We start from the raw sequence: 25,283 nt of genomic DNA, 5'->3' as shown, positions 1-25,283 counted from the left end.
GGTGTGTCCCTACCTGTGTGAATGCTGGTGGAAGTGCAAGCTGGGAGAGCTTGTCAACTTGTCACAGCAGCACAACGTGAGAGGGAGCCCGGGCTGGTGGGTCAGAGGGTTCAGTGATACCCCAGTTCCAGGTGGCACCCTGGGCGGGACCCGTCACAACGAGATCTATGGAATAATCTCCCAAGGAAAATTATGGAAACCACGTCTCATGGGATTTAAAAGTAGACTAGACAAAAATACTACCACACATAATGCTGAAAACAATACTACAGTAGCAGGGGAATACTAAATGGATGATCTATTAGGCTTTTCTAACTCTAATTTCTATGAATTCATGGAACAAAAGGTGTGAGACTCAAGAGCTTTTGGTCTGACATCCAGTCCAAGTCTGGCAGCTTGATAGCCTTATACATGGACAAGACATTCCTCTTAATCGAGGGTTCACGTCACGTGGGTTGAACTCTGACTCCAGAGAGTAAACAAAGCATGTCTTCCATATCCACTTGACATGCAGGAATGTCCTGTTTTTTTGGATCATGGAGGTAATCCCTAAATTGTCCACTTAGACATAGAGCCATAGAAATTAAATCCAGAAAGGACCATCAGATCATCTACTCACCTCCTGTAGATATAGGCCACCAATGCCCCCCAGCATCTGCACAGTGAACCCAACAACCAAAATCAGACAAAAGTATCACAGCCCACAGGAGACTAAACTATTATGTGCCACAGACAGAGAATAGGAGGGACCGCGGTGCCCTTGAGGGAGGTGGTTCCTCATAGGAAAGCTTATAAACCAGGGGTCGGCAACCTTTCAGAAGTGGGGTGCCGAGTCTTCATTTATTCACTCTAATTAAGGTTTCGCGTGCCAGTAATACATTTTAACGTTTTTAGAAGGTCTCTTTCTATAAGTCTATAATATATAACTAAACTATTGTTGTATGTAAAGTAAATAAGGTTTTAAAAATGTTTAAGAAGCTTCATTTAAAATTAAATTAAAATGCAGAGCCCCCCGGACCGGCCAGGACCCGGGCACTGAGAGTGCCACTGAAAATCAGCTCGCATGCTGCCTTCCGCATGCATGCCATAGGTTGCCTACCCCTGTTATAAACAAAACTTTGCTTTTGGAACAAAACCAGACCATATTCACCCCTGCTGTGATTCCAGTGACTTCCGTGAATAAGTTTGGCCACTGATACTTAATTTTCAGCAGCAGATGTGAGACTTTCAAACCCAGTAAAACAATGTCTTGGATTACATGGAACAAGAAAGGGAAGAAATTAGATTTTGAAATAAATGGTTATTGGTTAACTGCGGTGCTAGAACTTCTTATAGCCTTAATTGGAAACAGATCAACTCATTTGCCCTAAGTATCCTTCGCAGACATAAGAATACTGCTGAATGCCAGCAGTAAACATGTTTTCTCTGTATTAGTGTCTTCCCTGGCAGTTTAAAGTTTAAATAAAAGTAACATTCCATTGCCAGATTATAAAAGAATTTACATTCCTTTCATCCTTTAACTCCTCTTCCCTTTACATCTTGCTTTCCAAATTAACAGAAGTGATGATTAGTGTGGTGTATTGTGGACTGTGTTGGAATTGCAAGGTATCACTTTAAGAGTGGAGGGAGGGGTACCTGGTCCTCCTTGCTAGGGGGTTCTGTGGGAAGTATGTGAGCTGGGTCTAGCAGCAGTCATTCTGCAGCTAACCAGCCTACAGTAAGGCAGGATGAGTTGTGCCTCACTGCCGTAGGGAGCAGCCTGCTTTGTCTTTCTCTGTTTTTTGCATTCTTTTGTGTTAGCATGCGGAATTCTCAGAAATAAAGTCGTGTTACATTGCAGCCTCCCAGCAAGAGCATTTTATGTTTTGATCTCACTTCTCTGTTTGTGTGCTGTGAAATATACCCGTTAGATCAGCACTCGCACCTTTCGGTAGCGGAAGTCTTGGTTTGTGTCTCTAATGAAGAGACCACACCTTGAACGGTGCAATCCAGAGAACTAGTGCAGCCAGGAGATGCATATTTAAAGACAAGACCAAGAGATTTCCACACTTTTTCCATTTTATTATCATGATTACAAATCATTGCCATCAGAACTCAGCAGAAGATGGCTTTTGCTACCACCGTTTCTATAAATATTTTTTTGGTATAATGCCCCTGATCAGTTCAACCTCCAGCTGCCATAATCTACCAGGGCTTGAAAAAACCAAGGATGGAATGGGCTGGGACCTGCCGCATGCAAACTAGAATGGCGTGTAGCTGGAGGACCTTCCCACCTAATGGGTGAAACACATCACACACAGAGCCGCCAAAGCAAGGCACCGAGACTCCATACCAAAGTTCTAGCGATTAACTTGACCAACCTCAAGCAAACAACCAACCAACCAACCAATAAAAAAAGCAGTGTCCAAGTGAGCTTTGACTGCAGGAATCTTAACCTGCTCAGCGGCTAGGGAATCACGTGCCACCACTTGAAGGAGAAGGGCTTGCGATGGACATTGGTGCCGCAATGGACCTCTCCCAGCATCTTATGGTAGGAAGAAATGTCGTCGATGAAGCTGCACATCAGCCCGAGTGGCTCCAGCAGAGAGCGGACATGTGCTTCCAAGCAGCAATCTCCCTCGATGATTGGCCCGAATGGCTTTGGGATTCCCAGGTCTCTAGATAGGACAATCATGTTCACCTGTGCAATGAGGGAGGAGATCAAGGGTTGCATTTCAGGTGAGCCAATGCCAAGGCATGTCTGGGGTTTTGATTGAAATGTCCCCTTAACATATGGAATAAAAAAGGCTAGTAACTGAGGTAGGAAGCAAAGGTAAAACTGACGTCTTGCTGTCCCTCCATAACTTCCCTGAGGAACTTACAGGTCAAAACAAACATCCATGGAGCACGTTACTCATGTGCTTTGGAGACTGCATTGCTTTCCATTGGTCTCCGGGTGCAATGCAAGATGCTGATGATAGACGGGCGGGAAACGGTTTTCCCGTCCTGCGAAAATGTTTACGATTTAAATTTTTTTCCTGTTCAGCGTCAGGATGAAACTGTGACCTTTTGAAGTGTTTGCAAAAAAACAGAAGAGACCAGAATAGCCTGGTGGCTATGGCACTCACCTGGATGTGGGAAAAGTCCCTGTTCTAACCAGTTGGTAATGCGTCTGTCTCTCTGGTTTTGCCCAGAAATTCCATTCTGGACATGAGAAACATTGCCCAATGAAAGTTGAGGAGAAACTGTTACATTCCTACAAACAGTTTCGGTTTCAGCAAATTGAGGGACCATTTTTTAATTCTGATCTTTAAAAATTTCCAACGGAAAATTCCCAACCAGACATAGTATTGGTCTAGCACTATAAATCTAACACTTTATGGTTCAGGTCACAGATATGGGATCTTTTACTCTATCCCTTCCTTTGCACTTTACCCTGACAGTTGATCAGCTGGCCTACTCAAGTTGGGTTTGAACATCTGAGAGTTGAAGGCTAAAGTATTCCGAACAGGGGACTCTTAACTCTGAGATTTGCTTTCCTTCCCTTGGTCTGCAAGACCCTTCGTTTGCTGAGCTTGTGGGCAAGGGGCCAGGTCAGTCTATTTATTTAGGTCTAAATTTTAAAAAAAATCACTAACTGTTGGGTGCCCAACAGGAGACACCTTGGGGCTCCATTTTCAGATCGGCTGAGCACCTGTGACTTCTAATGAAGTCAGTGGGAGCTGCAGGTACTCAGCAGCTCTGAAAATCAGACCCACAGAGTCCCAAATTGGCCACCCAGAAACCAGGGAGTCTTTTAGAAAACGTTGGCCCTAGGGTTTGTTCTCAGGAGAAGGGTGGTTTGGGTTTGATGGTTCATTTCAGCGTCGCCGGTGGACATTTTGCACATATCGTGAAATTTATATTGCGTGTGCCCCTGCAGCGATCATGACGGGCGCCCTATGCACATTGAAACAGAATGGGTGGGGCACTGAGCCAACCGGTCCCAGGGGACGGGCCTCTCTCACCATGTTGGGGAAGTACGCCATGGCTTTGCCCATCTTGTCTATCTTGAAGAGCGCCGGGAGGTCTATGATGTCTTTTTCAGTCAGCCCCAGCTCTTTCTTGAGGATGTCTCTGTTCCAGTCGATGCAGCGCTGGGGTGGGGGGGAAGAGAAGAAGGATAATCAGAGGGTTAATATGAGCAAGCACAAGTCGGTCCAACAAGTGGAACTGCAGTATGGGATAGTCTAGGTGTACTTGGTCCTGCCTCAGTGCAGAGGGATGGACTAGATGACCTCAACTCCCACTGAAATTGGCTTGCTTCTCTAGCATGATTAAGGTGCAGTTGCATTAGCAGTGCAAGATCCCCACAAGAAATTCAAGGAATGAGGCAGCGTGAAAACTTCCAGACAGCTGGCACACAGGATCACCACATTTCTCTTCGGCCTCGACTCTCGAAGCAGGTAGGGAGACCCCAAAAGAGCCTGGAGACTTATTGCCCAGGTCCCTCTTACAGACCTGAAGATTCACTTATTTCACTCCCTTGTCCCTGGTGTTTAAGGCCAGAAGGGTTCATTACATCAAAGAAGACCCACGAGAATGCTTAAAGCATTAGAAAACATGTCTTACAGTGATAGACTAAAGGAGCTCAATTAATTTAGCTTATCAAAGAGAAGGTCAAGGGGTGACTTGACCTACCAGGGTACTTAAATGGGGAACAAATATTTAATAACGGGCTCTTCAATCTAGTAGAAAAAGATATAACCTGATCGAATGGCTGGAAGTTGAAGCTAGACAAATTCAGACTGGAAATAAGGTGTCAATTTTTAATGGTGTGAGTAACTAACCATTAGAACAAGTTTTCAAGCGTCATGGTGGATCCTCCATCACGCACAATTTTAAAATCAAGATTGGATGTTCTTCTAAAAGATCTGCTCTAGGAATTATGTTGGGGCAGTCCTCTGGCCTGTGTTATACATGGGTCAGACTAGATGATCATAATGGTCCCTTTTGGCTTTAGAATCTATGAGTCAGCAGTGTGCCCTTGTTGCCAAGAAGGCTAACGGCATATTGGGCTGCATTAGTAGGAGCATTGCCAGCAGATCGAGGGAAGTGATTGTTCCCCTCTATTCGGCACTGGGGAGGCCACATCTGGAGTAATGTGTCCAGTTTTGGGCCCCCCACTGTAGAAAGGATGTGGACAAATTGGTGAGAGTCCAGTGGAGGGCAATAAAAATGATTAGGGGGCTGGGGCACATGACTTATGAGGAGAGGCTGAGGGAACTGGGCTTATTTAGTCTGCAAAAGAGAAGAGTGAGGGGGGATTTGATAGCAGCCTTCAACTACTGAAGGGGGGTTTAAAAAAATAATGAAGCTAGACTATTACTAGTGGTACCAGATGACAGAACAAGAAGCAATGGTCTCAAGTTGCAGTGGCGGAGGTCTAGGTTGGATATTAGGAAAAACTATTTCACTAGGAGGGTGGTGAAGCACTGGAATGGGTTACCTACGGAGGTGGTGGATTCTCCATCCTGAGAGGTTTTTAAGGTCAGGCTTGACAAAGCCCTGGCTGGGATGATTTAGTTGGTGTTGGTCCTGCTTTGAGCAGGGGGTTGGACTAGATGACTTCCTGAGGTCTCTTCCAACCCTAATCTATGATTCTATGAATCATCCATGCTGATCTCCTGTCTTTTGCAGAACATTCAATTTCACCCCATCGCAGTGACTGCCTGCCAGCCAAGAGAGTAGGAAGGTTTCCTTTCATCAGTCCTCTCGCTAGGGAATGAAAATGCTGCCTCTGCAAACTCCCGCAATGATCCCCTGTGCTTCCACTAGCTCAACCTTGCCAGCTATGTTTCTTGAGAGGGGACATGATAGCAGTTTTCAGGTATCTAAAAGGGTGTCATAAGGAGGAGAGAGAAAACTTGTTCACCTTAGCCTCTAAGGCTTGAGCAAGAAGCAATGGGCTTAAACTGCAGCAAGGGAGGTTTAGGTTGGACATTAGGAAAAAGTTCCTAACTGTCAGGTTTCAGAGTAGCAGCCGTGTTAGTCTGTATCCGCAAAAAGAAGAACAGGAGTACTTGTGGCACCTTAGAGACTAACAAATTTATTAGAGCATAAGCTTTCGTGGACTACAGCCCACTTCTTCGGATGTATATAGAATGGAACATATATTGAGGAGATATATATACACACATACAGAGAGCATAAACAGGTGGGAGTTGTCTTACCAACTCTGAGAGGCCAATTAATTAAGAGAAAAAAAACTTTTGAAGTGATAATCAAGCTAGCCCAGTACAGACAGTTTGATAAGAAGTGTGAGAATACTTACAAGGGGAGATAGATTCAATGTTTGTAATGGCTCAGCCATTCCCAGTCCTTATTCAAACCGGAGTTGATTGTGTCTAGTTTGTATATCAATTCTAGCTCAGCAGTCTCTCGTTGGAGTCTGTTTTTGAAGTTTTTCTGTTGTAATATAGCCACCCGCAGGTCTGTCACTGAATGACCAGACAGGTTAAAGTGTTCTCCCACTGGTTTTTGAGTATTTTGATTCTGTCAGGGTGGTTAAGCACTGGAATAAATTGCCTAGGCAGGTTGTGGAATCTCCATCTCTGGAGCTATTTAAGAGTAGGTTAGATAAATGTCTATCAGGGATGGTCTAGACAGTATTTGGTCCTGCCATGAGGGCAGGGGACTGGACTCGAGGTCCCTTCCAGTCCTAGAATCTATGAATCTATATTTGCTCAATGGGACAATACCACCTCCCTTTTTCCCCCTTGCCCTCCAGCAGCACCTAAGTGCCTTTTGGGATGTCCTCCACATGCCACAGCCCCATGGTCAGCCCTCAGTAGCTATTTACCTGTACGTATTGGTTCTCCTGCACCATGACCTCATTGGACAGGACCTTGTTAATGGTGACCCGTTTTGTGTCTGTCCCAGAATAACCTATACAGAGAAAACAAAATCAGCCATCCGATTAATGAAATGAGAGTCAAAGCAAGCACTCTATAACAGAATGATGGTTTCAGGGGCCTTGATCAAGGTATTTAAAATTATGAATAAAGTTGAGTCAAACCAACCCCCTGGATAAGAACACCCTGAACTTGGAATTTACTTCAGGTCCATCAATAATTATAAAGGACACAGGGCCTGATCCTGAAGTCAACAGAACAACTCCCCTCTGTCTCCAACTTCCATGGGTTTGGAGCAGGCCCATGGTGACAGGTGAGCCATGCCTTCTGTTTTACAACAGTTGATATAAGCAGAGGTTTCTGGAATTGGGATGGAAAGTCCAGTGGTCAAGGCACTGCACAGCAGCTCAGGAGATCGGGAGTCAGTTCTAGCTTTCACAGAACCATAGACTATCAGGGTTGGAAGGGACCTCAGGAGGTATCTAGTCCAACCCCCTGCTCAAAGCAGGACCAATCCCCAACTAAATCATCCCAGCCAGGGCTCTGTCAACCCTCACCTTAAAAACCTCTAAGGAAGGAGATTCCACCACCTCCCTAAGTAACCCATTCCAGTGCTTCACCACCCTCCTAGTGAAATTTTTTTTCCTAATATCCAACCTAAACCTCCCCCACTGCAACTTGAGACCACTGCTCCTTGTTCTGTCATCTGGTACTACTTTGTCACTGCCTCACTATGTTACCTGGGACAAGTCATCAAGGGCTTGTCTACACAGGGAAGTTAGTTTGGAGTAAGATAGGGTGTGACTTTAAAGTACATTAACTACTGTGAATTAACTCCCTGTGTGGACACTCTTTGTGCACTTTAGCTTAATATATTTCCGAAGTGTTCACGTGGGAGTTAGCGCACGCTGGTGGCTCTGGGCTTTCCCCCACATGTAGACAACCCACGAGGCCAAAGTTCCCAACCGTGGCCAGCGATTTTGGGTGCCCAGCTGGAGATGCTCATTTTCAGGGGTGCTGAACACCCAGGGTTCTTGCGGACTTCGTGTGGGGCTGTAGGAGCTAAACAATTGTGAAAAATTAGGTGAGCAGGGTCCTCAAAACCAGAGGCACCTAAAAGCTGTGCTCATCCTGAGAACGTTGCCCTTAATTTCTCTGGGCCTCACATGGCTAATGATACTTCTCTACCTCGCATGGGTGTTGTGAGGATGAAGCTCTCAGTAACTATGGTGATGGGAGCTGTGTCAGTACCTAGGCCTTCACCAGAGATGGGTTGAAGAGTTTAAGTGGTGCACTTGTCCCTGGCACTAGGGTGAATTTCATCCTAAGGGAAGAACTCATAATTAGAAGGTGTCCAAGCCAACTGCTCAGTCCAAAGAATCTGAAATGTCAGTGCTGCTTTGTGTGTTATGAGCCATCTAACGCCTTTACTGCTCATGAACATTATTCAACAGCTGCACCATCTCAGTAATCTTCCTCATTTTAAATGAGAGATTAAGTCCCTGGCAGAGCCGGCACAAAATAAATCAAGGCACTTCAGGCCTTATATGGGAGAAAAGCTGCTGGACAAAAAAAATCTGCAGTTTGCAAACTATGGACCAAGTTTCAAGAGCTGGGTCAGCAGAAGCATTAAAATATCCACTGTTCATGGGTCCATATATCATTGTCTCAGGGCCTCCATGTTACACAGTAATCCGGAGATTTAATGGCATTTCACCCAGGGGGAAATTCATGCCTATGCAGAGGGCCAACTCAAACCATATGCATCACCGAAGTCCCACTCCACTTCTCAAAATAGGGCTTGAGTGGGACATTTGTGAATTCCACCCTCAGCAGGTGGTTATCTTGTGGGATTGGCTGCTGCAGGGGTTCAGAGACAGTCAAATACCGGGGGCTGGATAACTTATGGTAATTAATATGCTTGCTGACAAGCGTAAGACAATCACTTCCGGAATTAGGGAAGAATTCCTTTCCTACTCCCCCTCGGAAATCATTGATGAATTGGCCAGGTGCATCGTGGGCTTTTCCCACTGATGCATCTTGAGGCGGGATGTCTGACTTGATGGACCGAATCACCTCATCCAGTGTGGCAAATCTTCTCCTCTCTGGGGAAACCCCCCCCAGCACTTTAGATGCCCCTTTTGGAGACCTAATTGATTTCTCTCATCTGATGAAAATGACAGTACTTTGGACACATTTCAAACAAAAACACAAGTACATTCTATGTGCCAGATCAACATTTTGTAGATTCCCTTCTTTGTAAAGGGGTGCTAATTCCTTTAGCTTGTCCTGAAGCACAAAGAAAATAAAAACATGAAACAGGGGTCGCCAACCTTTCAGAAGTGGGGTGCCGAGTTTTCATTTATTCACTCTAATTTAAGGTTTCGCGTACCAGTAATACATTTTAACCTTTTTAGAAGGTCTCTTTCTATAAGTCTATAATATAGAACTAAACTATTGTTGTATGTAAAGTAAATAAGGTTTTAAAAATGTTTAAGAAGCTTCATTTAAAATTAAATTAAAATGCAGAGCCCCCTGGACCGGTGGCCAGGACCCAGGCACTGTGAATGCCACTGAAAATCAGCTCGCGTGCCGCCTTCAGCACCTGTGCCATAGGTTGCCTACCCCCATGAAATAAGATGCATCTGTAGGGAAAAAAATACTTTGGAACACTTCAGATAGAATGTGCCATTCAAAGTAATTATTCCACAGACAGAAAGGCTTATCTGATGACACAATGTTTCAGTTTTGGGTTACAGTCAGAGTCTCCTGAGTCTGGGGGGGGGGGGCAGGGGGTGCAGTAATATATGGCTCTGCACCAGTCACTGAGGGCCGGTACCTGTAGCCACATTTTACAGCTGGGGAAACTGAGGCAGGGAGCAGCTAAGTGACTAGGTCACACAGTGAGTCAGTAGTAGGGTGGGGAATGGAACTCAGGTCTGCTAGCGCCCTTATTTGCTCTCACCACTAGGCCATACTGTCTTCCATTACTGACTGCCTCTTTTTGCCGGGAAGCAGGTATGTAGTAACTTACCTTTGAACATGGTGGCTTCCCCGTGGCCCTCCTTCTGCTTCTCTCGGAAGAGCTTGTAGCAGGCCGACGTGCTGGCCATGAGCATCCGGAATTGCTGGGAGAAAGGTGGGGAGGAAGGTGAGGAAGGGACTCACGAAGAGGAAAGCACTAAATAACTATACTCAAGAGCAGCCATAATAACTTACAACTCAGTAACAAACACACAGTTGGTCCACCACACCGTACACAAACTCCTCCTGGTCAGGGACTGCCCCTAAGAGCCAAGGGAGCTAATGGGAAAGAGCCAGGTTACTCTAACTCCCTCTACTTTACCCCTCTGGGCACTGCCTCCCTATTGTACTTCACCCACAGCTCGCTGGTGCCGTTTCTCGGATCCTCCCAAGCTAAGAAGCACCCGGAGGATGCTTCAGCCGGCGTTGAACCCGATACACTTCCTCCCATGTCTTGGAATCGCTAACACCGGTTACAAAGCTCTCAAGAGTCATCTGTAAAGACCAGCTGCGCTAAATCTTCTTAAGGCCAACATGCCGCTTCTGTCAAAAGACGAACTAAGGAGGTGTTTGCTTAGCAGCTGTGGCAAAGAGGACTGAACTGTCCATTAGAATGACTGTGCAATGCATAGGTGCCGACTGCGTGGGTGCTCCGGGGCTGGAGCACCCACGGGGAAAAATTAGCGGGTGCTTCACATCCACCGGCAGCCAAGCTTCCTCCGCTTCCTCCCTTGAGCACGCCGTGTTCCTACTCCTCCCCTCCCTTCCAGCACTTTTGCCTGCTGCCAAACAGCTGTTTGGTGGTGCTCTGGGAGGGAGGGGAAGGAGCGGGGACACAGCGCGTTCAAGGGAGGAGGCGGGGAAGAGGCAGGGTGGGGACTTGGGGAAGGGGGTGGAATGGGGGTGGGGTGGAGGCGGAGCAGGGGAGGGAAGAGGTGGGGCGGGGACTTGGAGAAGGGGGTGGAATGGGGGCAGGTGGAGGCAGAGCAGAGGTGGGAAGAGATGGGGCGGGGACTTTGGGAAGGGGGTGGAATGGGGGTAGGGTGGAGGCGGAAAAGGGGTGGGAAGAGGCGGGGCAGGGACTTGGGGAAAGGGGTGGAAATGGGGGCGGGATGGAGGCGGAGCAGGGGTGGGAAGAGGCAGGGCGGGGACTTGGGGAAGGGGGTGAAATGGGGGCGGGGTGGAGGCAGAGCAGGGGTGGGAAGAGGCAGAGCGGGGACTTGGGGAAGGGGGTGGAATGTGGGTGGCGTGGAGGCAGAGCAGGGGTGGGAAGAGGCAGGGTGGGGACTTGGGGAAGGGGTGGAATGCGGGCGGGGTGGAGGTGGAGCAGGGGTGGGAAGAGGCAGGGCGGGGACTTGGGGAAGGGATGGAATGGGGGTGGGGTGGAGGTGGAGCAGGGGTAGGAAGAGGCGGGGATTTGGGGAAGGGGTGGAAGGGGGCAGCGTGGAGGCGGAGCAGGGGTGGGAAGAGGCGGAGTGGGGGCGGGGACTTGGGGGAAGGGGTGGAGTGGGGGCGGGGTGGAGGCGGAGCAGGGGTGGGAAGAGGTGGGGCGGGGATTTGGGGAAGGGGTGGAAGGGGGCAGCGTGGAGGCGGAGCAGGGGTGGGAAGAGGCGGAGTGGGGGCGGGGACTTGGGGGAAGGGGTGGAGTGGGGGCGGGGTGGAGGCAGAGCAGGGGTGGGAAGAGGCAGGGTGGGGACTTGGGAAAGAGGGTGGAATGGGGGCAGGGTGGAGGCAGAGCAGGGGTGGGAAGAGGCAGGGCGGGGACTTGGGGAAGGGATGGAATGGGGGTGGGGTGGAGGTGGAGCAGGGGTAGGAAGAGGCGGGGCGGGGATTTGGGGAAGGGGTGGAAGGGGGCAGCGTGGAGGCGGAGCAGGGGTGGGAAGAGGCGGAGTGGGGGCGGGGACTTGGGGAAAGGGGTGGAGTGGGGGCGGGGTGGAGGCGGAGCAGGGGTGGGAAGAGGCAGGGTGGGGACTTGGGAAAGAGGGTGGAATGGGGGCAGGGTGGAGGCAGAGCAGGGGTGTGAAGAGGCAGAGTGGGGGCGGGGACTTGGGGGAAGGGGTGGAGTGGGGGCGGGGTGGAGGCAGAGCGGGGGTGGGGACTTGGGGAAAGGATGGAATGGGGGCAGGGTGGAGGCAGAGCAGGGGTGTGAAGAGGCAGAGTGGGGGCGGGGACTTGGGGGAAGGGGTGGAGTGGGGGCGGGGTGGAGGCAGAGCAGGGGTGGGAAGAGGCAGAGCGGGGGTGGGGACTTGGGGGAAGGGGTGGAGTGGGGGCGGGGTGGAGGCGGAGCAGGGGTGGGAAGAGGCAGGGTGGGGACTTGGGGAAGGGGATGGAATGGGGGCGGGGTGGAAGCAGAGCAGGGGTGGGAAGAGGCAGAGCGGGGACTTGGGGAAGGGGGTGGAATGTGGGTGGCGTGGAGGCAGAGCAGGGGTGGGAAGAGGCAGGGTGGGGACTTGGGGAAGGGGTGGAATGGGGGTGGGGTGGAGGTGGAGCAGGGGTGGGAAGAGGCGGGGCGGGGACTTGGGGGAAGGGGTGGAGTGGGGGCGGGGTGGAGGCGGAGCAGGGGTGGGAAGAGGCAGGGTGGGGACTTGGGGAAGGGGTGGAATGGGGTTGGGGTGGAGGTGGAACAGGGGTGGGAAGAGGCGGGGCGGGGACTTGGGGAAAGGGTGGAAGGGGGCAGGGTGGAGGTGGAGCAGGGGTGGGAAGAGGCAGGGTGGGGACTTGGGAAAGAGGGTGGAATGGGGGCGGGGTGGAGGCAGAGCAGGGGTGTGAAGAGGCAGAGCGGGGGTTGGGACTTGGGGGAAGGGGTGGAGTGGGGGCGGGGTGGAGGTGGAGCAGGGGTGGGAAGAGGCGGGGTGGGGACTTGGGAAAGAGGGTGGAATGGGGGCAGGGTGGAGGCAGAGCAGGGGTGTGAAGAGGCAGAGCGGGGGTTGGGACTTGGGGGAAGGGGTGGAGTGGGGGCGGGGTGGAGGTGGAGCAGGGGTGGAAAGAGGCATGGTGGGGACTTGGGAAAGGGGGTGGAATGGGGGCTGGGTGGAGGTGGAGCAGGGGTGGGAAGAGGCAGGGCGGGGACTTGGGGAAGGGGTGGAAGGGGGCAGGGTGGAGGCGGAGCAGGGGTGGGAAGAGGCGGAGTGGGGACTTGGGAAAGGGGGTGGAATGAGGGCTGGGTGGAGGCAGAGCAGGGGTGTGAAGAGGCAGAGCGGGGACTTGGGGAAAGGGTGGAAGGGGGGCGGGGTGGAGGCAGAGCAGGGGTGGGAAGAGGCGGGGCGGGGACTTGGGGAAAGGGTGGAAGGGGGCAGGGTGGAGGCGGAGCAGGGGTGGGAAGAGGCGGGGCGGGGACTTGGGGGAAGGGGTGGAGTGGGGGCGGGGTGGAGGTGGAGCAGGGGAGGGAAGAGGCAGGGGAAGGGATGGAATGGGGGTGGGGTGGAGGTGGAGCAGGGGTAGGAAGAGGCGGGGCAGGGATTTGGGGAAGGGGTGGAAGGGGGCAGCGTGGAGGCGGAGCAGGGGTGGGAAGAGGCGGGGTGGGGACTTGGGAAAGAGGGTGGAAGGGGGCAGGGTGGAGGCGGAGCAGGGGTGGGAAGAGGCGGGGCGGGGACTTGGGAAAGAGGGTGGAATGGGGGCAGGGTGGAGGCAGAGCAGGGGTGTGAAGAGGCAGAGCGGGGGTTGGGACTTGGGGGAAGGGGTGGAGTGGGGGCGGGGCCAGGGGCAGAGCGGAGTCGAGCACCCACCGGCGGGAGCAGAAGTCGGCGCCTATAGTGCAATGAGTCCTAGAGCAAGGGAAATTCAGCGAACCCGCTCCACTCGTGCACTCACTTCACATGCAGAAGAATCGAACACATTTCTAGATGCAAACATTTCTGGTCATTTGTTCCTGGCCTGCCTTGTTTCTGTTTTGGTAGGTCAATGATCTCGTTCTTTGGCTGGCGCTGCAGTCAAACGGTTCTCTTCCTGGGCTGCATCCTGAGAGGTGCTGAACAGCTGCAGCACCCACTGAAACCATCTTGCCCACAGGAAATGCTCAATTAATCCTAGGCCACTTTAGCTACTAGCTGCTTTTAGTCTCCCACATTTTAGACCTTTCTCGTTCTTTCAAAAATGAGTAGGTTGAGTTTTCTTTTGCATGCGTCTTATATCACTTGGGCATCTAAGCGCCTCACAGACTGAACAATGCCTGGGATGATCAAAGGAATCTAGTGGACAAAGGCCTTGTCTATACTACAAAGTTTTGCAAGCAGAGCTATGTCGGCTGGGAATATGGGGCGGGGGGAAATCACACCTCCTAGCCGACACAGCTATGCTGGCAAAACCCCCAGTGTAGATGTGACCATGATGAGAGAAGAGTGCTTCTGTTGGCAAAGCTAATATCCTCCAGGAGGTGGGGTAGTTACACTGGCAGAACGTCTACTGATGGCTTACAGTGCATCTCCACTTGAGGTCTCTGCCTGCCTAGCAGTACCATATGGGCCCTGTAGAGTAGGCATGGCCTTAGACACTCAACTCTGACTGGTGCTTTTGAAAAGATCAGCCCATGCCACGCACAGCAAATAGATCAACGAACTGCATCCTTCCCTGCCCTGAGACAATAGGGTCAATTTTCCATTTCAGTCTTATTTTTTTCAAAGATGGGTCAAACATTATGCCCAAGAGCTTGATAAATTTCCAACAAAAACGGGTTTGAAGCTTGTTCCTTTCCCTCGTAACCTTTGAAAAATTGCCACCTGGTAGGTCACCTTTTTGTCAGGAAGGGGCACAAAGGTCACAAATTCATCCACATGACCCACGGTCAGCCAATCAGAGTAGAGCTCCACAGGTGACTGGACTTGCTGAGCATAGAGGAAGTCTCTCACCACCTTGGTCATCCTCCTCCCAGCAGATCTAGTGGTTGATTGTCCGAAGAGCAAAAAAAATAAAGAAAATATATTTCAGAACGGAGACAAAGTGACAATGACGATTTTTTGAAGAAAAAAGCGATGAAACCAAAAACAAGACTGCCCTGTCGATCCCCATCCGGCCCGGCAGAGATAGAGATGGTGGTGATGCTAACAATTCCTTTGTTAATAGAGTTTTCTAAAGATACCAACAAATATGTTCATGAGGGTCAGTCCGCTCCTGTGCAGACAGACAGCCCAAGGCCCATGCCCCACTTAACACATCCATCCCCAAGGTGATGCTGATAAAATTTCATAGCAAAATTTTGGAAACTAACGATTGCCATGGCCAAAACGGCTAAGAAAAGTCAGCCTGTGACCTTGCTAAACCACAGTCACTGACGACTGGAGAGGAGTCCGAACACTGTTGATCTTTGGAGGGGATTGTGAGGGACGATTTGAACCCAAATTGCAAATTGGATTTTGCAAACATCGCTTTGTAGATTTATAGATTACAAGGCCAGAATGGACCATCGTGATCATCTAGTATGACCTGTGTAAAACAGGCAGGACTTCCCTGAATTAATTTGTGTTTGAACTAGAACAGATGTTTTAGAAAAACATCCATTCTTGATTTTAAAAATGCCAGTGATGGAAAATTATAACGGGCCAAACCAATTCCCTGAATCTGTTGATGAGGTGTTAACAGCTCACCCTACAAGACAGATCTAGAACTACCCAGGCTAGAAATACCCACACCATATACCCAGCTGTGTGGAGACAGATGGGCAGTTAGCGGAGAACAGTGGTATCCTTACTGTGAAACACGCCATCTTCCTAACTCTTTCTTACATGGGAAAGCTGCTTCCAATGAGGATCCTCCCCAGGGGATACGCCTTCCCGTTGACGGTCACCGGAGGGCTGACTTCCAGGTTGCCGAAGGAGTCGAGACTGGTGACAACCTCAAACAGAGGCTCCCTAGTCACGTAGCCGAAGTCCGGGCCCTGGGAACACAGCAGTCAGCACAAGTGTTTATAGTAAATTCTCTTTCCTTGCCCCAACCCCATGTGGTCTTTACCAGACACACCCTTTGCTCCTAAAGTTCCTGAACTCAGCACAGATGAATAAAATTAGTTAACCAAAATTAGAGCAGTAGGCATAGACTGGGCTAATGTTGCACTAGGGATTAATGGTGGACCAGCACCCTTGGACCTGCTCTGTCTTTGGCATTTGACGCACACAATGCTCATAGATACAATGGCTTAACTGCCTCCCTGACAGCCTGAAGGTTTGATTGTGTCTGCCAGTGCATGGATATATGATGAGGGGGTTACATGGCAAGGGACCCCCTTCTCTCCACGTGATGCCCTCACTCTTCTCCGCACAAGTGAGCAGACCTGTTTAGGTATGGAAGGAAGTACAAGTGGCCCAGACACTTGGCATGCGGTGGTGTGCAACCAGACTCGCTCTCCCTACTGTACATGTGGCTGTGATTTCCTTTACTGACTATCCAGTCGCTCACAGAAAAATGGTTTACAGTAAAAAGTCAGACATGCAGAGGGGAAAAAGTCCTCCTGCTCAATTCAACACTGTTCCAACTTCCAGATGGTCAAAATACCCAGAGTGTTAGCAGAGGGAGGATGAAAACCTGTGAATGAGCAGTTCTTGATGAAAGCTGGCAAATGTCCATGGTACAATGTGGTCACGAAGGATGAAATTCACGCTTGTGCAGAGAGTCATGCCAAGGTCTACGCCCCACTTACATCTTGTTTTGAGGGCTTACTGGAAGTGGCACTGAAGTGGCCTTGGGATGACGCTCTGCAGGGGTTGAATTTCACACTACCTGCATTGCCCACAATAATTTGCTGACATTTTGGGTCAAATGCACCAGGGAAACACGGCAGTATTGAAAAGGGAAATAAATGCTAACAGTGCAGTAAAATCATTCACTGCTATTCCAGAGGTATGGTAAGAATGTGGGGCAAGTGGTTTACAAAGGACAACACAAGAAGCCGTTGATATGCATACACATTGCTTTCACACATTTAAGTCAGCATCGATGTGAGATGCGAGTAACAATCTGATTTGCAACTTTACGGTTTAAATTCTAGGGGAAAGGGAAAAGCTGAGAATGGAAGAGGTTGCTCGGGCTTGGGTATAAAGAAGTTACATTTTCCTGGCTAATGCACTGCAGTGCAGTGTTGCAGAATTGGCAGGCAGCTGTGCAAACATGGGCTGCAACTCCATGGTGGAACTTCATTGACTTCAGCCTACTATAAGGTGGATAGAAAGCTGGCTAGATCGTCGGGCTGAACGGGTAGTGATCAATGGCTCCATGTCTAGTTGGCAGCCGGTTTCAAGCGGAGTGCCCCAAGGGTCGGTCCTGGGGCGAGTTTTGTTCAATATCTTCATTAATGATGTGGAGGATGGCGTGGATTGCATCCTCAGCAAGTTTGCAGATGACACTAAACTGGAAGGAATGGTAGATACACTGGAGGGTAAGGATAGGATACAGAGGGACCTAGACAAATTAGAGGATTGGGCCAAAAGAAACCTGATGGCGTTCAACAAGGACAAGTGCAGAGTCCTGCACCTAGGACGGAAGAATCCCATGCACTGCTACAGACTAGGGACCGAATGGCTAGGCAGCAGTTCTGCAGAAAAGGACCTGAGGGTTACAGTGGACGAGAAGCTGGATATGAGTCAACAGTGTGCTCTTGTTGCCAAGAAGGCTAACGGCATTTTGGGCTGTACAAATAGGGGCATTGCCAGCAGATGGAGGGACGTGATCATTCCCCTCTATTCGACATTGGTGAGGCCTCATCTGGAGTACTGTGTCCAGTTTTGGGCCCCACACTACAAGAAGGATGTGGAAAAATTGGAAAGAGTCCAGCGGAGGGCAACAAAAATGATTATGGGGCTGGAGCACATGACTTATGAGGAGCGGCTGAGGGAACTGGGATTGTTTAGTCTGCAGAAGAGAAGAGTGAGGGGGGATTTGACAGCTGCTTTCAACTACCTGAAGGGGGGTTCCAAAGAGGATGGATCTAGACTGTTCTCAGTGGTGGCAGATGACAGAACAAGGAGTAATGGTCTCAAGTTGCAGTGCGGGAGGTTTAGGTTGGATATTAGGAAAAACTTTTTCACTAGGAGGGTGGTGAAGCACTGGAATGGGTTACCGAGGGAGGTGGTGGAATCTCCTTCCTTTGAGGTTTTTAAGGCCCCGCTTGACAAAGCCCTGGCTGGGATGATTTAGTTGGGGATTGGTCCTGCTTTGAGCAGGGGGTTGGACTAGATACCTCCTGAGGTCCCTTCCAACCCTGAGATTCTATGATTCTATACTTATGCCAGGGATAAATTTGGGCCACTTAGTTGCGTGCAGCTAGGGGGGACTGATTCTCCACTACTTTGCATCTTGTGTAGTCATTGACGCCTGTGCAAAATGCTGCCAATACAGAATTCTACACTCTCATTAAACCAGGAGGAGTGCTCTGCATTCACTGCCACGACTGCATATCAGCCTCTGCGCAAGGTGCCAGCCATTTGATGGCGTCGTCATCAGCCAGGTGGAGAGCCAGTAGCCCGCCGTCGAAATAGGTCCGTGGGCACTCGGCAAGGATGTGAGACACAGTCGGTAGTTTGGAAGCCTCTGAATGAGCGGACGAGGACACATTGGACAGTGCTGGTTATAATGGGATACGCACTTGGAGATGTGCCTCCGGGATCTCTTTCTTTTTCTGGAACTGTCACAGGCTTGTTTATACTATGCCCGGGAGACATGCTTGGCAAAAAGGGATCCCTTCACGCGCACTGTAGCCCCCATTTCTGGGGGGTCATCAAAATGATTTATACGAGAATGCGGACGTGTCGGTTTAACAGGCCGGTTTCTGCTTACTCCTCCTAACGTTCTGGGCACATTTAACTCTAGAGGCATGAGAAGGGAGCCTGCTTTTATACTACAGGGAAGAGGAAACTCTCACTTGTTCAAATGTTATTTTCCCAAAAACTGGAAGATGCCTCTGAGGGACTTCTTTTAAAGTGGGGAGACTGGTGCACAACAGGCACCACACTACCGTTGACAGATAGTGGACTTGAAACCAATGGCATGGACATCATGATGATTGGAGATCCTCTATCTGCTGCAGCCTTCATCCACCTTCACAGCCGTTGTAACATTACACAACAGTTTCACCTCCATTGTGCAGTTATCCTCCCTCTGCTCTGCCGTTAGGGACTTCTTGGATCACACTTTGTCTGGTACCTTGCCCTTGACCGTTCTGCCATGGGTAGCCCTAAGGGAGTACATGACTCCAGGCAACATCGCTCTCGGGGTCATTGAGACACACAAGCCTCTCCACCAGTACAAGGTGGTGATCCATGGAGAGGAAATATGAACAGTACTATAGTAAATGAAACAATGAATTCACACTACTGGGGCTCTTTTGGGTCATATCGGTCGCTAATTTGGCTCCTGAACCACTGAGATCACTGGTCTGAACCATGGTCTCATAACCTCCTCAGCTAGCCTTTCCGCTGCTTTGTATAACACCTGGCACCAACCATTCCTTTCATTTGAGGATCTCAAGGTGATTTACCAAGGTGGGGAAATGATATAGTTTATGCATGGGGGAACTGAGACACCGAGGAGTTAAGACCAACATTTGCCAAAGGGGCTATTGGTTTGAGATGCCACAAGGTTTTGGTTCCCCAACTCGAGACGCCTAGAGCCAGATTTCCAAAAGAGTTCAGTTCCCATTTAGGTGCCTACAGTGGCTGGTCTACACTGTTGGTGGGGGAGGGGTGGGGGTCGATGTAAGATACGCAACTTCAGCTACGAGAATAGCGTAGCTGAAGTCGACGTATCTTATTTCGACTTACCTCCCGTCCTTATGGCGCGGGATCGACCGCCGCGGCTCCCCCGTCGACTCCACTTCTGCCTCTCGCCCTGGTGGAGTTCCGGAGTCGACAGGGATCGATTTATCGCGTCTAGACGAGACGCGATAAATCGATCCCTGAAAGATCGATCGCTACCTGCCAATCCGGCAGGTAGTGTGGACGTACCCTAAGCAGCCTGATTTTCATAACTGCCTGGCACCTGGTACCTCTTGTTGTTCTCAAAGGGAACCGCAGGGGGCTGAGTGTTTCTGAAAATCTCACCTCTTTATTTAGGCCCCTAAATGGGAGCTAAGTTCTTTGGACTATCTGGTCCCCAGTGCCTGTTTTTCAGAGCTTGTGAGTGCACCTAGCTCCAAATGGAATCAGTGGGAAGTGCTGGGGCTCAGTGTCTCTGAAAATCAGACCCCGGATGTCTCAAGTTGGGCAGACAAACAACAAGGCAGCCAAAATCAACAGCCACTTGAACGTTTTATCCCAAATGAGTAAAGGGCCGAACTGGGAATAGAAGCTCAAAGTCCTTGCTCCCAGCCCTGTGCTCTAAGCACTGGTCATTGCCAGATCCTTCTTTACAACCTCACTTAGATTTGCATTTTTGAGGGGGAGCTGCAGAAGGCCCATTGATGGCCCCAGTAATGGATATTGCTTGACTGAGGTTAGTGGCTCAAGGTCTCTCATGGGGTCTATAAAAGGGAGCTAAGCTTTGCTGAAATCTCAGCTATGCTATTCAAACTTCCCGAGATAGAACGGTCTTGAAATCCCATTAGTGGTTTATCCCAGCAGCTGGAAAACGGCAGAGGTGCCGTATGGCGTTTCTGTCTCTGATCAGAGCTGATCCTATAGGCGCTGGCTTGCAAAGAGCCCGCAGGCATATGGCTCTAGCATGTTGGCGATCACTGTACGTGGCATGTTATAAGATTGCCGAGTGAAAATCTAATTCTAAAATATAAACAGTGGAGAAAAAATATGCCCTGGATGTGTCTGCTTGGAAAAAATGCCTTGTGTGGGGCACGGTCACTGCTCTCCATCACCTGCACATCCGTTTTGTTTCCCAACGGGTCCGATCAAAGGAGTCAGCCGCTGATTTTGGCAGGGGGAGGAAGTAGGTTTTCAACGAACGAAAGGCAAGATTACTAAGGCCATTTGCGTTCAGCTGTGCTCCTGGGTATTTCCCCCCAGTGCCAGCAGTGCCCCTCTACCATGTACATTGGCCAAACCGGACAGTCTCTACGCAAAAGAATAAATGGACACAAATCAGACGTCAAGAATTATGACGTTCAAAAACCAGTCGGAGAACACTTCAACCTCCCTGGTCACTCAATTACAGACCTCAAAGTCGCAATACTCCAACAAAAAAACTGCAAAAACAGACTCCAACAAGAAACTGCAAAATTGGAATTAATTTGCAAATTGGACACCATTAAATTAGGCTTGAATAAAGACTGGGAGTGGATGGGTCGTTACACAAAGTAAAAACTATTTCCCCAGGCTAATTTTTCCCCCCTACTGTTACTCACACCTTCTTGTCAACTGTTGGAAATGGGCCATCCTGATTACCACTACAAACGTTTTTTTTCTCCTGCTGATAATAGCCCACCTTAATTGATTACTCTCGTTATAGTTGGTATGGCAACACCCATTTTTTCATGTTCTCTGTGTATATATAACGTCCTACTGTATTTTCCACTGCATGCATCCGATGAAGTGGGTTTTAGCCCACGAAAGCTTATGCCCAAATTAATGTGTTAGTCTCTAAGGTGCCACAAGGACTCCTCGTTCTTTTCGCTGATACAGACTAACACGGCTACCACTCTGAAACCTATCACTCGTGTGTGATTCTCAGCTGTGGGTTAAAGTGGCACAAGAGACTCGGGGGCTAATACAACAGGTTCAGAGGGCCCCACCTGCAGCAGAACCAGCACAGATCTGCTTTGTGGGGGTGGTGGGAAGGGCCAGGGGTTGGGGCTGCCTGTACACTGTTTGTTTGGGGATGGCCAGGGCAGATGATCCACCACCAAGTAGCTCATTCAGTTCTTCCCCCCCCACCAAAGGGGAGCTCACTAGTGCTGTGTGTGTGTGTGTGTGTGTCTCCCCCCAGATCCTAGATTGGAGAAGTGACCCTGGGGGCGGCTCAACTCCTGCTCTGTGGCTTTGGCCATCCTCTCTCACCCCAATGAAATTGCTCAGTTATTGCGGGAAGGGACTGCTAACTGCGGGAAGGGACCGTAAGAGGTGCTAACCCTCTTTGTTTTACTGCTCAGTGGACAGGGATGCTGCCCGCAAGGCTCCAATCTCCGGTACACCATCGTTCTCCTCCCTGCGGCCATTTCATCCCCGCTGCCCCGGGAGCATTCAAGCCTTATCATCTCCAGCAAAGCTCGGTTTCACTCTGAGAGGCTAATTCCCTCTCATCTCTTTTTCGTGGTGTGGGTCCCCGAAGGCTCACGGCAAGGCACACGCCTCGCTGGGCGGGGGGAAAGTGTGTGGGGCTAAATCGTGCCAGCTGGAAAATGAGATTGGAGAGATAGAAGGAGGATTAGGTGAGGCTTCAAAGCACAAGATGGGAATATAATATGTTAGCTGCTCCCAAGGCTGAAATTGCTTCTCTAAATACTAAGGAAAGAATTTATCCAGGGGGGCAGAGATAAGTAGTGGCCTGGGTTATTTGCAAAGAAGACGGTCAATGTGCTATTCCCATCCTGCATGATGACTCCAGGACTTTGTACTCATTGGAGGCACAGTAAATGATATAGTTCAATGCATTTAAAAGCGATTAACCTTCTCCGAGTGGCCCCATAGCGAAGGGAGCCGCTTGTGTTCGTTCTGTGGCGCCTTGCTCTCTTCTCCGGTTACCAGCTGCCCCGAGAGATGGGCCTGCTGCGATTGGCTTGGGATCCAAACCGCCCCCCACGAATTCAGATCTGGGCACCTTCTATGGAACAAATAGGAATCCAACCACCGAGCAAGAATGAATGGCTGTGGAAAGCTCCCTGCTTGACCCCCCCATGCCATAGCATTGCTAGATGCCGATAAGGATTTTGCCAGCCCTCGGCTGGAGCTGTCTCTTGCAATCTCTGGATGGATCTGGCTGTGGGTGGTGGGTCAGAGGGTTCAGAGCTGCTCAGGAGATGCACTGAGAGGTAGGGAGGAGACAGTTTTTATAACAGAACCAGAATACCCATCTGAATAAAAAAAAGACACCGGGCTCCAGCATGTAAAGCCTGGGGGTGTCTCTCAACCAGATGCCTTGCATTCAAGCCCGTCTCTGCACACACAGCTGCCTGTTCTCTACTCTAGCTCCCCAGGCCAGAGTCCCTGCTTTGATGGGAACCTTTCCCAGCCTACCTTCCTGAGAGCTGGCCCTTTACATTCAGCAGTGATAAGCAGGGCCGGCTCCAGGCACCAGCCGAGCAAGCTCGCGCTTGGGGCGGCAGATTCTAAGGGGCGGCATTCCGTCCAATCCTAGGGCGGCACGGCCGCCCTTTTTTTTTCTTTTTTTTTTGGTTCGCCGCTCTGGCTGCCCTGTAGGGGCGGCGGCGCGGAGGAGGGGAGCGCCCCGCTGGGAGCGGACTGTGCGCTCCGTCTACCCCAGCCAGTGCCAGGTCTGCAGCAAGCCCAGCAGCCCACGTCCTTCCCTTCCCGCCGACCTTCAATTCACCTGCAGGCGGGAGTGGCGCAGAGCCCTCCCGGCAGGCGGTGCAGCAGGAGGGCCCGAGTGGCGAGCGCCCCAGCTGAAGGAAGCCCTGGCAGCCCCCCTTCTCTCTCTCCCCCCATTCCCTCCCCCTCTCCCCCCGCTAGCCGGGGCACGCACTCCGCTGCCTGGGGCACATATGCAGTGCAGGGAGTCCCGCTAGCCAGAGTGCAGCCACCGCCCGCCCAGAGGCTTGCCAGCGCAGCAGGGGCAGGCAGCCGCGAGCCGCCAAGTAAGTGGCATAGAAATTTTGCACCCTGGGTTTTGTTGTTGTTTTTTTTTGCTTCGCCGCTCCAGCCGCCCTGCACATTTTTTTTTTTTCGCTTGGGGCGGCAAAAAAGCCAGAGCCGGCCCTGGTGATAAGCCCTGAAAACAACCACGTGGCAGCAGGCTGCATCCTCCCTCCCCACCCCCCACTGCCCCCCGATCCAGTGGGTAAGTGACTCCTAGTAGGTTTTCCTTTCCTCTCCTTATGAAGGGGATGCCACACATTCACAGGGGCACAAAAAAGCCCTTGGCCTCAAATAAGCAGGATCAAGGAATCCACCTTGCCCTGGAATAGTGGCAAGAAAACATGACTGTGGCCCCTCAATTTAAATAGATATTAGGGCTATCCCATGACCACCTCGATCTGGGATGCCTGGGCAGGCGAACTGGGGATGTTCCCTCCCCTTCTGGGTTCAAGGTCAGCTGGGAGAAATCAGAATGTTTCCGTGAAGCAGAAGAGTAGCTGGTCCCTGGACCAGGAAGGATTTAGCAGAAAGGGTGATGGGACATGGGACATCTCCCTTGATGGCTTGGTCCTGCCATAAGTGCAGGGGATTGGATTAGATGACTTCTCGAGGTCCCTTCCAGTCCTACAATTCTATGTTTCTTTACTAAACTATGACCTATGACTTAAAAACCTCAGCAAGCTGGAAGTGGACAGACGGGGATGGTTACCTCTCTCGGTCACCGGCACAGCGAATAAATGGCATTAAAAACTCATCTTGTAGCAACTTGTTCCAGAGTCTCCCTGCCAGCCTCCACGGTTTCTCTTTTACCCATTGCCTCTAGTTCTTTGAAACGGTAAATACTGGGGCCACATTCTCTGTTACGCTTTCGGGAGCCCAATGAAATCAACCCGGCTGCACGGTCACAGTGCAGAGGAGAATTTGGCTCTTGGTTCTTAGCAAAAAAATTTTTAGACAGAAACTGTTTTCCGGCGGAAAAAGCTGTTTCAGCAAAATCAAAATGTTTCATGGGATTTCAATGAATTTTCCATTGAAACAATTCAAAATTGAAATGGAGTCTTTCATTCGGCCTTTCTTGTTTCAGTTCTCTTTGACTTTTATATTATAAAACATTGATTACGATATGTTATATTTACAAGATTATATTTAATATCACATATATTTAAGATTTATACATTTAATATTTTAGATGATAATATGTTTTGTCATTATCCAAATGAAATACATTAAAATCCGAGATTCTAATTATATCAATATGGATTTAGCATAAAGAGCTATTTGAGATTGAGGCTTGGAAACAATCAGACAGGTTTCCTGGTCCCCGGGAAAGCAGGAAATGTTGACACCACGTGAGCTATCCTTACAGAATTATGTCCTTTCGCTCTGGGAAACTGAGCTGGGGGCAGCCTTTGGAGAAAGGTCTAAACAGATCTTAAACCCAGAACTGGGTTAGGCATCAGATTCCTGTTTGTAGCGATAAGGCACAACACAACACCAGACTGGAGGGGAAATCACCAAGTGCTTTCACAGGGCCCAGTCCTGCTTCAGGATCTATGACACAGACCCCTGAAGTCCATGGGACTCTAGGCTAGGCAGATCCCAGTCCCACTCAGGCAAATTCCTGTGCTCTTAGTTTGCCTGTATAGCGGGCCTCAGGGTTTGACTCCTATTCTCTTGTCACCTGGCCTAGAAGATGCTCATTGAT

The 25,283-nt window shown here is 50.1% G+C and overlaps 1 protein-coding gene across 2 annotated transcripts in view; it reads right to left on the bottom strand.

Moving 5' to 3' along the window:
• Positions 1-2,040: 2,040 nt before the first annotated feature.
• LOC101939677 (protein-arginine deiminase type-2) overlaps positions 2,041-25,283 on the bottom strand; it is a 143,808-nt gene continuing 120,565 nt past the window's right edge. For both annotated transcript variants that reach the window (XM_065575093.1, XM_065575091.1), the window contains exons 11-16: positions 15,614-15,765; positions 14,624-14,768; positions 9,907-10,000; positions 6,821-6,906; positions 3,987-4,115; positions 2,041-2,680 (exon numbers count right to left, since the gene is read on the bottom strand). In XM_065575093.1, the coding sequence (XP_065431165.1) occupies positions 2,447-2,680; positions 3,987-4,115; positions 6,821-6,906; positions 9,907-10,000; positions 14,624-14,768; positions 15,614-15,765 (840 nt within the window). In that variant the 3' untranslated portion in view covers positions 2,041-2,446. The remainder of the gene's footprint in view (positions 2,681-3,986; positions 4,116-6,820; positions 6,907-9,906; positions 10,001-14,623; positions 14,769-15,613; positions 15,766-25,283) is intronic.

This window comes from Chrysemys picta, chromosome 21, assembly GCF_011386835.1.
Source record: "Chrysemys picta bellii isolate R12L10 chromosome 21, ASM1138683v2, whole genome shotgun sequence".
Classification (NCBI taxonomy): Eukaryota; Metazoa; Chordata; order Testudines; family Emydidae; genus Chrysemys; species Chrysemys picta.
The sequence above is the reverse complement of the archived record's forward strand: the minus strand, read 5'-3'. Positions and strand labels throughout refer to the sequence as shown.